We start from the raw sequence: 18048 nt of genomic DNA, 5'->3' as shown, positions 1-18048 counted from the left end.
AAACTGATAAAATAATGTTGCATCATAGGAAAATGTATATGTTGGTCAAATAGCTTCAGTAAAACAGTAAACACACACAAAAACACAATCGTGATTAATTTGTCGATTAATCTGAAGCTTGTTTCAATGAATGGCAGACTGATCAAATGAACATGAAGCAACCACCTGCAGTTAATGGTTGAGTGTAATGATGACAAAATATTATTGTCTGGAGATGAGTAGAATATGAAGTATAACATCCTTTTGTGAAGTAAAATCTTCCCTCATGTATCAAAAATAATGAATGAAATGTTTCCAAGCACCAAAAAACTGCGGTCGTGTGGGCAAAGACTCTAATGTTATAGATATATACTTTATTAATTCTCTCTGATAAAATAAAATTACAAAATAATTTCAAGCCCAAACTTTCCTTCATGGCATGGTTAACATAGATAGAATTATAATTGTCATGACGAATGAGAAGAATACTATCGTAGTATTAGATATCAGCTAATGGTAGAAAAGACTAAGCAATACAAAGCTAACAGCATCACTGTACAGTTCTAGTCAGAGCCTGTGTAATTACGGACTGCGGCCACAGCGTGTCGCTGTTACACACTCCCCTCCATGTTGTCTCCGTCACGCCACCGACGACAGGCTGCCTCCTCTTCCTTGGAAAGCTTCTCAAATATCTTTCTGTTATGAATTGTTTCCAGAGAACTTCCTTCATGGCCATGTATCCTTTATAAGGTTTATTTGTGTTCGTCAGAGTCCACCTTGAGCTGTGTTTTTTTTTTTTTTTACTTTACAGTGGCAAAGAAGCAGTCCTCACATTCAGCACTTTTCACAAGTCCACATTTTCACAGTTATTCCCTTGGAAATATTGTCAAACTATCCGCACTGCTGGCCTCTTTATTGGAGTCCTTTTAAGAGAGAGCACTTTGGTTGTTGAGGTGTGTGTCTGTCAGAGTGTCGGTGTGTCAGTGTGTTGTTTGTTTTAACGTTTTAACCAAGCCGAGTGTTTACAGGGAATACATTCGTGATAACAGTTGACAGATGACAAAAAATGGAGGCTCCCAAGATGGGTAGAGGGGATCAAATAGCAGCTTTTACCATTCAGATAAAACCCAAAAGCATCACCACATTATTATGGCTATTGGGGCCACATTGGAGGAAAGACGAGGCTTCCACAGTAAAGCCGGGAATGGATGAGAGTTAAGGAATAATAAAGTTATGAGACAAAAAAGTTGTACATTTAAGAGAACATTTGGGGGAATTTACAAAAAAAATGGGGCATTTATTACACAAAAATGGGAAATTGTTTTAGAAAAAAAGGAAATTTCAGATTTTTTTTTGGAAATTTACAATAAAAATGTTGGAAATTTATGAGACACAGTTTTAAAGCTTATGAGAAAAATAATTGGAAATTTCTGAGAAAAAATGAAATCTTTGAGGAAAAAAAAATTAGAAATTTATGAGAAAAAAGTTGGAAATCTATGAGAAAAAGTCAGAAATGTACAACATAAAAAGGTTGGAAATTCATGAGAAACATTTTTAGAGCCTACAAGAAAAATAATCTGAACTTTCTGAGGAAAAAAAGGAAATCTTTGAGGAAAAAAGTCAGAAATTTATGAAAAAAAAGTTGGAAATCTTTGAGAAAAAAAGTCAGAAATTTACAACATAAAAAGACGGAAATTTCTTGAAAAAGGTTGGAAATTTAGGAGAAACATTTTTAAAGCCTACAAGAAAAATAATCTGAACTTTCTGAGAAAAAAAAGGAAATCTTTGAGGAAAAAAGTCAGAAATTTATGAAAAAAAAGTTGGAAATCTTTGAGGAAAAAAGTCAGAAATTTACAACATAAAAAGGTGAAAATTTCTTGAAAAAGGTTGGAAATTTATGAGAAACATTTTTAAAGCCTACAAGAAAAATAATCTGAACTTTCTGAGAGAAAAAGGAAATCTTTGAGGAAAAAAAAGTCAGAAATTTATGAAAAAAAAGTTGGAAATCTTTGAGAAAAAAAGTCAGAAATATAAAAAGGTGGAAATTTCTTGAAAAAGTTGGAAATTTATGAGAAACTTTTTCATTTTATAAGAAAAATACTCAGATATTTATGAGTAAAAAAAGTTGGAAATTTAGGCGAAAAAGTCAGAAATTTACAACAAAGTCGGAGATTTATGATAAAAAAGGTGGAAACTTTTTTTTAACTTTACAAAAAATATAATCTAAAAATTATGAGGAAAAAAAAAGTCGGAAATGAAAAAGAAAAAGTCAGAAATTTACAACGGATAAAGTCGGACATTTGTGAGAAACAATTTTGGAAATGTATGCGAAAAGTTGTAATATTTGATAGTTGTAACATCGCCCACCACCACCTTCCTGTTTTCAGTCAGGTCTTCAGAGCCCAGACCTAAATCCAGGTTAAGACCAACCTACCAGACTAATTCATTTTGAATTAAATTTTGCAGGTTTTATTTCATGAAAAAAAATTTTTTTTAGTCCTAAAAATCAATTTGAGCAGGGCTGCGTTGACTTCGGTTGCCGCTGTTAAACAAGAGAACATGAATCACTTTGACAGTTCAATCAGCGTTAAGCCCAAAAATGTCAATAAAATTACTGATGACAACCCAAAAGAACACAGGATGGCAGAATGAAAAGCAAACCAAGTATTCGTTATTCATTATTCATCACGTCAGGCCGAGCGCTCCGAGCGCTCCGACTGCCGACGCTTCCGATTGGACCATTCATAATTCATGACTGACACCTTTATGTCTCCTGTGCTTTTCAAAATGGATTGACTTTTATGTTGGCAGATTATTTTGCTTATTGAAGTCGTATTAAGACAAGCAAACCATCGCTTATCCGAGGTGGGGCGGCGGGGGCGGTGGGGGTGGCGGGGGCGGCAGCCGAAGCAGGGAAGCCCAGACTACTTTGACTACTCCGTCCGGTTCCCATGATGCTTAGAGTGCCGAAACAGGAAGTAGCAAATATCGGAAATCGACGCCAGAAATAGAAGTCATTTGCTGTTTTGATCTGACAAATCTTAAGTAACTTTGATCAAACGTAGACTTGCTACAGCTTCTGCTTGGGAATGAGCACACGTAATTGCAAGGTTTATAGCGTGCGTAAAGCACTTAATGCCTGTTGTTCTGGTCATCTAGTCTGGTGCTTGTGTGTCTCACTCGACATTACTGACACCGAGTGACCAGTAGAGGATACCACACATCCGAATTAATGTTTTATGTTTATATTTTCATTTATGTAGCCATTTTATGGTAAAAAATAATGCTTAATTTTGACAAAACTGAAGTATGATTTTTTGAATTTTTTGAATATTTTCCGACTTATTCAAGCACAAAATAGCATGATTTATTAATTAGCCGTGGAACTTGAACCACGATGTTAATGGGTGTCTGGATTAATTTCTTCATAGGTTTTTGGATCGCAAAGGTTCCAAAAACCGAGGTTGGACCGCATCTCATTGGTGAGAAACAAGTATTTTTGGGCCTTATTTTGGACATTTAACCTTGCTGACATTTGATTATTTGCACTGTCGACCATCTTTGCGGAAGATCATGCAACCGTGCTCCTTAACTGGACAGAAGATGGCTTGTTTGATATTCTAGCGTTGTTATTATTGGTGGGCGGACATGTAAAAATAAATATGGAAATATCTGAAATTGCGCCGCAGTTGCCGAGAAGAGACGTCGGGTGATTTCTTTGACGCGTGAAATGATATCTGTCATTTGGGCAGAAGATTAAGATTAAGTTCTCTTTGGCTTTTCTGCAGTTGTAATCCCCCTCCGAGGTCTTTCATAGGACAACAAATATGGACCGCGATGACATTGGGATCGGGTGTTTCCCGTCATGGTGCGTTTCAGTGCATCATCACATATGGGGAATCTGATGTTTTGATATTGATTGGCAGTGCATCGACTATCGGCAGTATAGGCTCTAGTGTTATATTAAGGGCATTTGTGTGTGTGTGTGTGTGTGTGTGTGTGTGTGTAGTGCATGCCACTATTTTTTTTTTTGTTCAATAAATCCCGGTCATATTGATTTAACCTCCTGTTAAAGGGATGCTCGTTATCATACAATTAGCATTGGGATAGAAAATACATCATAAGGATAAAAAGTCATGGTCGTTAATTCCTGATGAAAGGGGAGAGCGAGAGAGAGAGAGAGAGATAAAGGCTTTTCTTTTTTTCACTCAGTCTTCATATAATTAGTCGTCCTCTTCCTCCCGTCATACTCGGAACCGCCATTTCTCACCCTCTTGACGTCCTTCCCTGCCCCCGCGCCTTTTAGAGTCGCCGTTTTTCCTCAATTTTTCTTGCCGCGATCACTCCTGGAGGCAACGCGCTCCTCCCAAACGTGTCATCACTCACGCCGGCCTTCCCTTTTGCTCCCATTTTTCCCTCCACGTTGTCCCAGCTTCATCAATTGGAGTGGATCATCTCTCTCGTTGAGTTCCCAGTGAGAGGAACCCCCCCTCGTGTCCGTTTCTCCCTGTTTGTGGACTCCTGACTCTCCTCAGCAGGTAGAGGACGCGGTGCCGTTAGAGCCCGCCTCCGTGTTCCCGTCCGGGACGGACAAGGGGGCCTCCAGAGGAGCCGGTGGAGGCACCTGGGCGGGACTCGGTACCGGCGTCGCCGCAGTCGAAGCCGAAGCCTGTGACGCCGCCGGGGAAAGCGGCACCACCGCTCCCGCGCCTCCTCCGTCCCGCTCCCGGAGGAGGTGCACCAGGGCGGCGTGCTGGGCGCTGAGGGTGGCCGAGAGGTGCGCGGGGAGGGCGTTGAAGCCGGCGGTGAGCTGCTCCACTCGCTGCTCCAGCGACAACATCTGGCGCTCCAGGTCCTCGCTGCGGTCGTTGAGCTCCGACATGAGCTCGTACATGACGCTCTGCATCTATTGGACGACACGTGACGCCAGACCATCAACGCTAAATCCAGGAAACTCAGACCACAAATTAAACCTTTTCTAGCATAAAAATAACAAAACAAATATTAATACAAGGCATTCAGAAGACGCATTCAAAGATGTGATATGTAGTATTTAACACTGGACGCTAGGTGTCAGTAAAGTTACTATATAACGTTTGCGAGACACACAAGCACCAGACTTCATCGGCCAAAACAAGGGGCTAGCATTACAAGTTTGCTAATCCCGAATAAAAATAAAAAGCCACGGCAAATTAAAACTGAAGTCTGAAACCCTGACGTCAATTCCTGCCCTCCGCACCACTCGGGTCCCCAAACCCGGGGTGCGTGGGGGGGCACATTTAAACCAACAGACATGATAATGAGTCTTATTTATGTCTTATTTGCTCTTATTATGTCAACGATATTGGGTAATATGAGTGGAAAGGTGAATATAGGGGTGTTATTTCATGTCTGGAGGGCTCTAATGAAGTTGAAAACAGGTTTTATATGCTTTAACTGCAAAAATATTCAATTCATGGTCGGGTTGTTATGTATTAATAATAATCAATAGATTTGGGCTGCACGGTGGTCGAGTGGTTAGCGCCCGGTTAGACCCGAGTTCATTCCCACTCTCGGCCATCTCTGTGTGGAGTTTGCATATTTTTCCCGTGCATGCGTGGGTTTTCTTCAGCAAATTAAAACTGAAGTCTGAAACCCTGACGTCAATTCCTGCCCTCCGCACCACTCGGGTCCCCGAACCCGGGGGGCGTGGGGGGGGCACATTTAGACCAACAGACATGATCATGAGTCTTACTTATGTCTTATTTTGTCTTATTATGTCAACTATATTGGGTAATATGAGTGGAAAGGCGAATATAGGGGTGTTAGTTCATGTCTGGAGGGCTCTAATGAAGTTGAAAACAGGTTTTATATGCTTTAACTACAAAAATATTCAATTCATGGTCGGGTTATTATGTATCAATAATAATCAATAGATTTGGGCTGCACGGTGGTCGAGTGGTTAGCGCCCGGTTAGACCCGAGTTCAATCCCACTCTCGGCCATCTCTGTGTGGAGTTTGCATATTTTTCCCGTGCATGCGTGGGTTTTCTTCGGCAAATTAAAACTGAAGTCTGAAACCCTGACGTCAATTCCTGCCCTCCGCACCACTCGGGTCCCCGAACCCGGGGGGCGTGGGGGGGGCACATTTAGACCAACAGACATGATCATGAGTCTTACTTATGTCTTATTTTCTCTTATTATGTCAACGATATTGGGTAATATGAGTGGAAAGGTGAATATAGGGGTGTTATTTCATGTCTGGAGGGCTCTAATGAAGTTGAAAACAGGTTTTATATGCTCTAAATACAAAAATATTCAATTCATGGTCGGGTTGTTATGTATTAATAATAATCAATAGATTTGGGCTGCACGGCGGTCGAGTGGTTAGCGCCCGGTTAGACCCGAGTTCAATCCCACTCTCGGCTATCTCTGTGTGGAGTTTGCATATTTTTTCCGAACATGCGTGGGTTTTCTTCGGGGACTCCGGCTTCCTCCCACATTCCAAAAATTGGCCACTCCAAATTGTCCATAGGTATGAATGTGGGAATGGTTATTTGTCTATATGTGCCCTGTGATTGGCTGGCCACCAGTCTCGCCCAAAGACAGCTGGGGTAGGCTCCAGCACCCCTGCGACCCTCGTAAGGATAAGCGGTTGAGAATGAATGAATATATTTTAGTTTCAGTTGTGTAGAAAACCGCTTATGTTGAGGAGAACATGACAGAAAGGGAAACAGCACCATCTGCTGGATATGGCAGGTCACTGCATCGATTCCAGCACCAGTCTGTGCTTCAGTGTCCTTGAAGGACAAGGAAGGGGTTAAGGAGGAGCAGCAGAAGTAAAAATAGGGCCCAGATTGCCGCCTGAGAGGAGTGAGTAAGACTGAGCAGTCTGGGGTGGGGGGTGGGGGGAGTGGATGGAGGACTACAGAGGAGGCTGGGGGGGGAGGGGTCTCTGGAACATCGGGAGGAAGAAGCGAATGAAAGGAAGGAGTACACACACACACACACACACACACACTTGTGTAAGATCACACTCAGACACCCACACGGCAACAGACACAAAATACACATTCCCACGCCTTTGCTTTGGAACACTTGTCCCGGTTGCTAGGAGAGACAAACAGACCGGTCGCCATGGAAACGGTGCAATTGTGCAACAAGAAATATTTCAGCGGCTAATTAAGCCGACGCTTTAAACGCGTGTGCGTGTGCGTCTTGGGGCCTCACCTTTGACAGGTCCACTAGCGTGTTAGCTTGATCGCTGAGTTTCCTCTGTTCCATCTTCACGCTGCGTAATCTGCACACGCACACACACACACACACACACACACACACACACACACACACACACACACATTGAGATGCAGGAAAAGCCAAGTTGCAGCCCAGCGAGTACACAGCGGTCAGCGGCGCGGCATTAATCCCCGCGGGCCGCGTGACAACACCGTGGCACGGTCACCTTGCCCCGATTCCACTTCCTGTCCTACCTGCGCGTTTGTGTGACCGGACGCCGTTGTGCAAACACGCCAGGACAAAACACTTCATGCTCCGGCAGAGGCTGAGCTGCGGCGTCATAAATAAGAGTTTGATTTAAAGAAACCTCAGGGATAACGAGGCCATGGGGGAAATAAACCAAGGGGAATACAATTACTTATTCTAAATCATCTGGCCAGGCAATTATAAGTAGGAGCATCAGAACACACACACAATAATGACTCAACTCTGCTCTAATCTCCAGATTAGACACTTTTATCACCTTACACTACATAGGGAAAAATTTCTGTTAATATTCTGGAATATCTAGAAAACCTTGTGTACGGGTTATTGTGTGTAGCTGCTCTATAGGATCACAGCTCTCTAGGAATGGCGGGCCTAAAAAGGAGGAGAATAGGACCCACAGAACGGCGGCTCTTTCTCGCCTGATGATTCTGGAAGATCTAGAAAGCTTTGTGTACAGGTTATTGTGTGTAGCTGCTCTATAGGATCACAGCTCAATACAAAGGGCCTAAAAAGGAAGAGAATAGGACCCACAGAATGGCGGCTGTTTCTGGCCTGATGATTCTGGAAGATCTAGAAAGCTTTTTGTTGGGTTATTGTGTGTAGCTGCTCTATAGGATCACAGCTCGACACAAAGGGCCTAAAAAAGAGGAGGATAGGACCGACAGAAAGACCGGCTGTTTTCTTGCCTGATGATTCTGGAAGATCTAGAAAGCTGTGTGTACGGTTATTGCATGTAGCTGCTCTATAGGATCACAGCTTGACACAAAGGGCCTAAAAAGGAGGAGAATAGGACCCACAGAATGGCGTCTGTTTCTCGTCTGATGATTCTGGAAGATCTAGAAAGCTTTGTGTACGGGTTATTGTGTGTAGCTGCTCTATAGGATCACAGCTGGAAACAAAGGGCCTAAAAAGGAGGAGAATAGGACCCACAGAATGGCGTCTGTTTCTAGCCTGATGATTCTAGAAGATCTAGAAAGCTGTGTGACCAAGTTATTGTGTGTAGCTGCTCTATAGGATCACAGCTCGACACAAAGGTCCTAAAAAGGAGGAGAATAGGACCCACAGAACGGCGGCTCTTTCTCGCCTGATGATTCTGGAAGATCTAGAAAGCTGTGTGTACGGGTTATTGTGTGTAGCTGCTCTATAGGATCACAGCTCAATACAAAGGGCCTAAAAAGGAGAAGAATAGGACCCACAGAATGCCGTCTGTTTCTCGCGTGATGATTCTGGAAGATCTAGAAAGCTTTGTGTTGGGTTATTGTGTGTAGCTGCTCTATAGGATCACAGCTCAATACAAAGGCCCTAAAAAGGAGGAGAATAGGACCCACAGAATGGCGTCTGTTTCTCGCGTGATGATTCTGGAAGATCTAGAAAGCTGTGTGTATGGGTTATTGTGTGTAGCTGCTCTATAGGATCACAGCTCGACACAAAGGGCCTAAAAAGGAGAAGAATAGGACCCACAGAATGGCGTCTGTTTCTCGCCTGATGATTCTGGAAGATCTAGAAAGCTTTGTGTACGGGTTATTGCGTGTAGCTGCTCTATAGGATCACAGCTCAACACAAAGGGCCTAAAAAGGAGGAGAATAGGACCCACAGAATGGCGGCTCTTTCTCGTCTGATGATTCTGGAAGATCTAGAAAGCTTTGTGTACGGGTTATTGCGTGTAGCTGCTCTATAGGATCACAGCTGGAAACAAAGGCCCCTAAAAAGGAGGCTAGGACCCACAAAATGGCGACTGTTTCTCGCCTGATGTCAGACATGAACGGCTGCATGATTAATTCCTGAAGCGATACGCATGGGACTTCAACATGCGGCCTCTCTGTGCATGATGGTCCGGCTATGGACCATGATTCCATAACGGAACGATGCCTGATCATTACACACAACTGTATTGACTGATCTTCTCGCTGATGATGATTCACTCAACTGGTGGGTGGATGGAAGTGATTTCAAAGGTAGCATCAGTGTGTGTGTGTGTGTGTGTGTGTGTGTGTGTGGGTGTGTGTTAGTAGCGAGTGCTCTCACTGGTGGATAGCCTGCAGGAACTTCCGCTGGTGTTTGCGGACTCTGGAGTGGTCGATCTTCTTCATCAGCTTGGTATGCTTGTAGATGAGCCAGGTCTCCCTCAGCACGTTGGCCGCCGCGTTCTTTATCTGCTCCCAGACGACACAAACACACACACACACACACACACACAACACACACACATGCATGTAATCATTACAACAGGTCGCCCTTGGCAACAGGTTTGTCCGGCATTGATGCAGAGAGAAAACAACACTTAAGCATGGCGGCGTCTTCTTAAAGGCTGCCCTCGTTCTCAGTGTGTCATCACCACACATACACACACACACACTAAACACACACACACACACACACACACATACTACACACACCACGTTCCTTGCCAATGCTTTTCAAGTGCACATAAACAGCTCTCTCCTTCGGGAATTTTGGCAATGAAAGTCAAAGTGAGTATCTCCCTCGCTGATACAAAGCAGTACATAGTACATATGTATCTATCTGTAATGTAGTACTATATACTAGTCGTGTCACATGACACCCAAATCAAAATACGGGATGACATTTTAGCATTCATTTCCAGAAAAGTATGTTTTCACGTGTTTATTGTCCCACAAATTGACACTAAATGATATTATTGTTAACATTTGTTGATCCCATATGAAACACTGTTACTATAATATCTAATAATAATAATAATGCAATACAGGGCGGCACGGTGGTCTAGGGGTTAGCGCGCAGACCTCACAGCTAGGAGACCAGGGTTCAATCCCACCCTCGGGCATCTCTGTGCGTGGGTTTTCTCCGGGTACTCCGGTTTCCTCCCACATTCCAAAAACATGCTAGGTTAATTAGCCACTCCAAATTGTCCATAGGTATGAATGTGAGTGTGAATGGTTGTTTGTCTAATACAGTAAACCTCGGATATATCAGACTCGGATATATCGGAAATTCGCTCACAACGGACAGATAAAAAAGAACCGATTTTTCTGTAATGCATTTCCAATAAAAATTCATTGCATATATCGGATTTTTTTTATAACGGATTTCGCCTATTTCGGACAAAATCTCCAGTCCCGTTCCAATGCATTTCCATGAAATTTCCCTGGCATATATCGGATGGATATTATTATGAATTTTAATGTAATTACTAAAATTAATTTTAAAATGGGGCGGCACGGCGGTCTCGTGGTTAGCGCGCAGACCTCACAGCTAGGAGACCAGGGTTCAATCCCCACCCTCGGCCATCTCTGTGTGGAGTTTGCATGTTCTCCCCGTGCATGCGTGGGTTTTCTCCGGGTACTCCGGTTTCCTCCCACATTCCAAAAACATGCTAGGTTAATTGGCGACTCAAATTGTCCATAGGTATGAATGTGAGTGTGAATGGTTGTTTGTCTATATGTGCCCTGTGATTGGCTGGCCACCAGTCCAGGGTGTACCCTGCCTCTCGCCCGAAGACAGCTGGGATAGGCTCCAGCACCCCCCGCGACCCTCGTGAGGAAAAGCGGTAGAAAAGGAATGAATGAATAATGCAATACAGTAAACCTCGGATATATCGGACTCGGATATATCGGAAATTCGCTCACAACGGACAGATAAAAAAGAACCGATTTTTCTGTAATGCATTTCCAATAAAAATTCATTGCATATATCGGATTTTTTTTATAACGGATTTGACCTATTTCGGACAAAATCTCCAGTCCCGTTCCACGGCATTTCCATGAAATTTCCCTCGCATATATCGGATGGATATTATTATGAATTTTAATGTAATTACTAAAATTAATTTAAAATGAGTTACATTTCTATTTCAAATGTATTAATAAATTAAAAACCATCACAAGGTGGCAGAAGTACACTTTATAAGAACTCGGCCTGCGTCTCTTCCATTGAAATACCTTCTGTACTCTGACCTTGCCCTGTGCCAGATATTGCACAACCCATTGTATAACTTTGTATCTGTTTTATTGTTCATCCATACATTTTATTTTCTATGCCGTTTCCCGTCATGAGGGTCTCGGGTATGCTGGAGCCTACCCCAGCTGACTACCCTAACCAGTCCAGAGTCTAATGTTCCATTTTCTCTTGTCCTGTTTTTCCGTATTGCTGCTCGTCGTGCCGATTAAATCGCCCCTGAGGGATGAATCGAGTGTTTGAAATTGAAATTAGTCGCAATTTGAACGGCGACGCTAACACATCACCTGACAGAGGCGGAGTTCAAAGGTCCGACCCCCATTGACGGCCGTCACATTATCACGCTGTTTTCATCGTTTGTTTGGATTGGCGTCCAAAAGTCATGTTAGAAAGCTTGTTACCACGGAAACCAGACAACGTTTGCATACGTACCCATGTGACACCGGTTATTTGGATGATGGCGAGAATGAGAGTGCGTGTTCAAGAACGCCATTGTTTTGGCAGCCCTACTTGGAACTTCTAGCGAGCCCTAATCTGTGACACACACACACACACACACAACGCGCTGTTGCCTGCAACTGTTTTTTTATTCAATTCCCGAAAGGGACTAAAGCAGCTTAGCGCCATTGATAAAGTTAAACGACTCAAAGATTGTGGCTAAATGAACTCCACAAGAAAAGGAAAGAGGAATTGTCGCAGCATATGGTTTGTTCCCGGGGAGCCATGTTGCCGCCATATGGTCACTTTGGGGCAAAATACCGGCCCCGCCCGCATGGCACACGTTGTGGCGGGAACACGAGAGACCCGCTGCGTTGACGCGGCGTTGGGACGCACGTACGTATGTGACGTGTGGATCCCTTCCCGCCTCCATGACCTCTGCGTGTGTATATAATGAGGCGGTTTTCCGAAGAGAGCGGTCACCTTGCTTGGCTCGGCCGTGACGTTCCCAGGCACCGTGACCCCCGGCGGCGTGTGATCATGTGATCATGCTTTTTCAGTTGTGTTTTTTGTATGCAAATGAGCACATTTAAATGTGCACTTTAGCATATAATACAACATTTTTGACATGTATCATGATACTTTATGCGCTAGCCTAGAACCGGACCTGGTTGGAGAGTTTCAGAGACGTTATACAGTAAACCTCGGATATATCGGACTCGGATATATCGGAAATTCGCTCACAACGGACAGATAAAAAAGAACCGATTTTTCTGTAATGCATTTCCAATAAAAATTCATTGCATATATCGTTATTTTTTATAACGGATTTCGCCTATTTCGGACAAAATCTCCAGTCCCGTTCCAATGCATTTCCATGAAATTTCCCTCGCATATATCGGATGGCCGCGCTCCGATTCGCCGAATCGTGACAGGCCGCCATACGACGTCATTTGCAGCGTTTGCAGCGTTGCCTGCGCGTCCAGGTACATTGGAAACATAGTCAAGGAAGTGCCTTTTTATAACGGATAAAATCCCATTTACGCATATACCGGATATAAATCCCATATATGCGTAAAACGGACATTTTCCAGTATACGCATATAACAGATTTCGCTTATATCGGACAAAACCAGTGGGAACAATTGAATCCGATATATCCGAGGTTTACTGTAATAATAGATGGCGCTACAACGGAATTCCATCACATTGAATTTGTGGCAGCCTCATGCTAGCAGTTTTTCAATATTTAAAACAAAGTAAAACGTGTGTTTTGCAGTTTTACCTAAGCATTGTGGATCCATCCATCCATGGGGTCGCGGGGGCACGCTGGAGCCTATCCCAGCTGTCTTGGGGCGAGAGGCGGGGTACCTCGTCCCGCTTTTACTCATGTTTTAACTCTTTATAAACGAATAAAAGTTGTATTTTAGCATATCTTTTACTCTGTTTACTTGTTTTTATTCAACTCCATTTTTCTGTAAAGTGTCTTTGAGTATTTTGAAAAGCGCTTTACAAATAAAATGTATTATTATTATTATTATTATTATTATTATTATTATTATTACGCAGCGTTGTGGATGATGGGCAAAATTTCCCAGGAAGTACAGTATTCCTTTAAGAATACTAGAACACGTCAACATAAACTTTGGCTCTCATTTTGCATGGAGACTAAAAGTACTTCTAAAAAAAGAAGTACTGTATATATTGACATATTTCAGTGGGGCAGACTATATATTTTACACGTAACAGTCCACCTGGTATTATTGTATCTGTAAAATTGTCATGCAATCTGCTATTACTATTTATTATTTTATATTTATATTTAAATATTTTAAAAAGAATAAAATATTATAATAATTACAATAAAATTTAAATAATAATTATTATATTATTATTATGTAAAATATGCAAATATAACAATAATATTATATATAATGAATAGAATAATTAGCATTAATATAATAATTATAATAATCATAATAGTTCTAATAATAATTATAATAATCTAATAATATTTATTATTATTATTATTATTATTATGTGCTTGTGTCCCTTTTTCAGGAGCACTTTGTAAACAACAGACCATGTCAAAAAACGAAATTGATAAAACCATCAAAAGGTTGGCTCAGGCCATGATGCCAGGTTGTATGTTGAGTTTAAATGAAATACTTTGGAAAGATTGGTCCGGGCCGTATTCAAACACTCGGCGGGCCGGATGTGGCCCCCGGGCCGTAGTTTGCCCACCCCGGATTAGACTGTTCCCGTTTGACTAACGGCGCCAGCAGCGAAAGACGTTGCAGCATGTCGTCGCTTGGCGCTAACCCTCCCTTCCAAAGCCGATGAATTAGCCGACGCTGCTGATTGGCGGGAGCAAACGTTGCCAAACGAGATTGACATGAAAAAGCATAACGACTCGAGAAAGCGGTGCCGTTTTTTTTTTTTTTTTTTTTTTTACACGGACAGTAGCGTCTTGCTTGAATGATCACGGTGGTTTTAATTGACATTGTGGAGGAGACGCGGCGCTAATTTAGCAAGCCTGGATGAAAGGCGCCCTGAGTCCTCCACTGCCAGGAGGACCATGAAAGTGTTCAGGGAGGACTGGCGGCGAAGCCTCGAACGAGGCGCCGGGAGCCATTTAGACAAAGCTTTCATACACTGCGTGGAGACCGGGCCGAACATCACACAAGAGCGATTAAAAGCTGGCAGCATCCACTCAGGGGTTATGCTAACTGTTATCAATTAAGATCTTCAATCCCATTAAAGGAAGATGAACACTCGGCTGAGCTGAAATTAACCCTGTGCACTGAGCGTCATCCTCGCTGATAAGCTAGCTGTGCCGAAGCTGCACCGATACAACTCTGCATCCTAATGGACGTGAACGTGTTGCTGCTGGATGTTCATATTTCCGAGTAACACTGTAACACTGAATAAATTTGCAAAAATTACTTTTATAGTTCATGGCGCCACTCATGACAAGCTAGCTGTCGCTGTCATTTCCGGCAGTGACGTCATCGAGATGACGGCTCTCAGCTAAAGCAGCGTAAACAAACTCCAAGTAGATTGTCGAATTGCTTCAGTCATCACATTAGTAGTCATGCCAGAACGTGTTGCTGCTGGATGTTCATATTTCTGAGTAACACTAAACAATAAATTAGCAAAATTTACTTCTATAGTTCATGGCGCCACTCATGACAAGCTAGCTGTCGCTGTCATTTCCGGCAGTGACGTCATCGAGATGACAGCTCTCAGCTAAAGCAGCGTAAACAAACGCTCCTCCAAGTAGATCGTCGACTTGCTTCAGTAAATTTGTCATCAAATTAGTAGTCATGCCAGAACGTGTTGCTGCTGGATGTTCATATTTCCGAGTAACACTGAACAATAAATTAGCAAAATTTACTTCTATAGTTCATGGCGCCACTCATGACAAGCTAGCTGTCGCTAACATTTCCGGCAGTGACGTCATCGAGATGACAGCTCTCAGCTAAAGCAGCGTAAACAAACGCCCCTCCAAGTAGATCGTTGACTTGTTTCAGTAAATTTGTCATCAAATTAGTAGTCATGCCAGAACGTGTTGCTGCTGGATGTTCATATTTCCGAGTAACACTGTAACACTGAATAAATTTGCAAAAATTACTTTTATAGTTCATGATGCCACTCATGACAAGCTAGCTGTCGCTAACGTTTCCGTCAGTGACGTCATCGAGATGACAGCTCACAGTTAAAGCAGCGTAAATAAACAGTCCTCCAAGTAGATCGTCGACTTGTTTCAGTATATTTGTCATCAAATTAGTAGTCATGCCAGAACGTGTTGCTGCTGGATGTTCATATTTCCGAGTAACACTGAACAATAAATTTGAAAAAATTATTTTTATAGTTCATGGCGCCACTCAAGACAAGCTAGCTGTCGCTGTCGCTAACATTTCCGTCAGTGACGTCATCGAGATGACAGCTCTCAGCTAAAGCAGCGTAAACAAACGCTCCTCCAAGTAGATCGTCGACTTGCTTCAGTAAATTTGTCATCAAATTAGTAGTCATGCCAGAACGTGTTGCTGCTGGATGTTCATATTTCCGAGTAACACTGTAACACTGAATAAATTTGCAAAAATTACTTTTATAGTTCATGGCGCCACTCAAGACAAGCTAGCTGTCGCTGTCGCTAACATTTCTGTCAGTGACGTCATCGAGATGACAGCTCTCAGCTAAAGCAGCGTAAACAAACGCTCCTCCAAGTAGATCGTCGACTTGCTTCAGTAAATTTGTCATCAAATTAGTAGTCATGCCAGAACGTGTTGCTGCTGGATGTTCATATTTCCGAGTAACACTAAACAATAAATTAGCAAAAATTACTTCTATAGTTCACGGCGCCACTCACGACAAGCTAGCTGTCGCTGTCATTTCCGGCAGTGACGTCCTCGAGGTGACAGCTCTCAACTAAAGCAGCGTAAACAAACTCCAAGTAGATTGTCGAATTGCTTCAGTATATTTGTCATCACATTAGTGATGTGTTGCTGCTGGATGTTCACGTTTCCGAGTAACACTGCAAGTTTGTTTTCTTTTCCAAACAGGAAGGTTCCATTGATGACTGCTTTTGAAGGAATTCGCTAGCAATGATGTAGCTATACATTTCTTTGTTTTGTGCGAGAGGTGATGACGCAACTGCACACTGGAAGAGATCATGTTTGGTGCCGTTTTAAGCTCTAAAAAATGTCCACAAGGTGACAGAAACGTATTTTACAAGAGCATCTTTCCCATTTAATAAGCGCGCCACAGCAAGCAGGAAGCCAAGCGGAAATGATGCGGGTCGCAAAAGGCCCCCCGAGCCACACTTTGGACACCCCAGCTCTAAAGCCACACAAACGTTTGAGGCTCCAATCTCGTTTGAGTACAACTAACAACTTTTTCTTTGACTTTTTGGAGATTTTTTTTGTGTTGCCATAAAAGTCAAGTGTGGAAAACTTGCAATGCACGGAAAAATGAGGCTGTTTTATTGATTGTTATTATTGATTGGAAGTCTTTCCAGCCGAGATAATGAAGTCATGTGACCGGTCCGGTGATCACCATCTACGGGACCCTGTATCGGACCCCAACAAGGAGACCAAGACCGCCTAAGTCTATTTTCTATTTTTAACAAACGGGGCGGTGTTGGATGACGCCATGGCGTCTCCCTCCAGCGTATTTCCATGCGTGTGTATAAAACGGAGGAACTCCGGGAATCTCCGTGTTCTTGCTTGCGGGTAGCCCCCCCCCCCCCCCCACCCTCCACTAGGATCTCAATAATGCATAAGGAACCGGGTTGTGTACGTATGTGTGTATTTCTACTAACCGAGACTCGCCACTAAAGGATACTTAAATCTTACGACACTGCGATCCCCGACGGAGACTTTAGAACTGTAAAACCCGGCCTCCTTATCTGCCTCAGACCTTAGACCTCCTGAAAATGGTCCCGTATTGACGGCAAACACAGAGCGTATCAGCAGCATGCTCCGATAGCCACGGGCCGCACTAATTGGCAATCTATTCTCGTTAATTCATTAAAAGAGGACACCATTTCACTGACAGCATGTGTGTGTTATTCTGTGTATTACTGCATGTATGTACACTGTGTGTGTGTGTGTGTGTAGCAGGATGGACAGGATGCCGGGGGAGTCTATCGTTGCATTATTCATCATTAAAGCCTTGAGTGATTGTGTTCTCCCGTTGAGCCGGGATGACGGCGAAAGGCCCCGCCCCGGCACATGTAAATCAATGTGCATACAACGGCGGCCATCATTAGCCGCTTTGTAATGGAGGCCAGCAGACAATTACCGCCGCATAAGCCCGAGACCCTCTGAAGAAGAAATGTCACCATGCAACGTCCAACACGGGAATACGGCTCCGCGGTGGCAAACTGAGATTACGGCGGGACCCGTTTAAGTCCGAGCACTTCGGAGTGGCTGACTCAGCATAAGCTAGGGGTGTCCAAACCGTCTCCACCACGCCCACTTTGATATTTGGATGGATTTTACTAGTTACTAGTATCAACATCTTTACATTTTTGCTCTATTTTTCTCATTTTGCTGATTTTTTTTGGTTAATTTTTGGGTTAATTTTCTTTCTACAATGTGCCATGGGCCAAAAAAACAAAAAACGCAGCCCGCATGTTGGACACCCTTGGCATAATCAGTCGTCGAAGCCAAAACTAAAAATAGGTACTTTTTGTTGGGTGTTGCGGGCC

At 43.1% G+C, this 18048-nt stretch overlaps 1 protein-coding gene across 2 annotated transcripts in view; it reads right to left on the bottom strand.

Moving 5' to 3' along the window:
- Window positions 1–333: 333 nt before the first annotated feature.
- Window positions 334–18048, bottom strand: part of kcnn3 (potassium intermediate/small conductance calcium-activated channel, subfamily N, member 3) — a 69855-nt gene continuing 52140 nt past the window's right edge. For both annotated transcript variants that reach the window (XM_058084836.1, XM_058084838.1), the window contains 3 exons: window positions 9486–9613; window positions 7188–7257; window positions 334–4885 (listed from right to left, as the gene is read on the bottom strand). In XM_058084836.1, the coding sequence (XP_057940819.1) occupies window positions 4511–4885; window positions 7188–7257; window positions 9486–9613 (573 nt within the window). In that variant the 3' untranslated portion in view covers window positions 334–4510. The remainder of the gene's footprint in view (window positions 4886–7187; window positions 7258–9485; window positions 9614–18048) is intronic.

Source organism: Doryrhamphus excisus, chromosome 10 (assembly GCF_030265055.1).
Source record: "Doryrhamphus excisus isolate RoL2022-K1 chromosome 10, RoL_Dexc_1.0, whole genome shotgun sequence".
Taxonomy (NCBI): Eukaryota; Metazoa; Chordata; class Actinopteri; order Syngnathiformes; family Syngnathidae; genus Doryrhamphus; species Doryrhamphus excisus.
The sequence above is the reverse complement of the archived record's forward strand: the minus strand, read 5'-3'. Positions and strand labels throughout refer to the sequence as shown.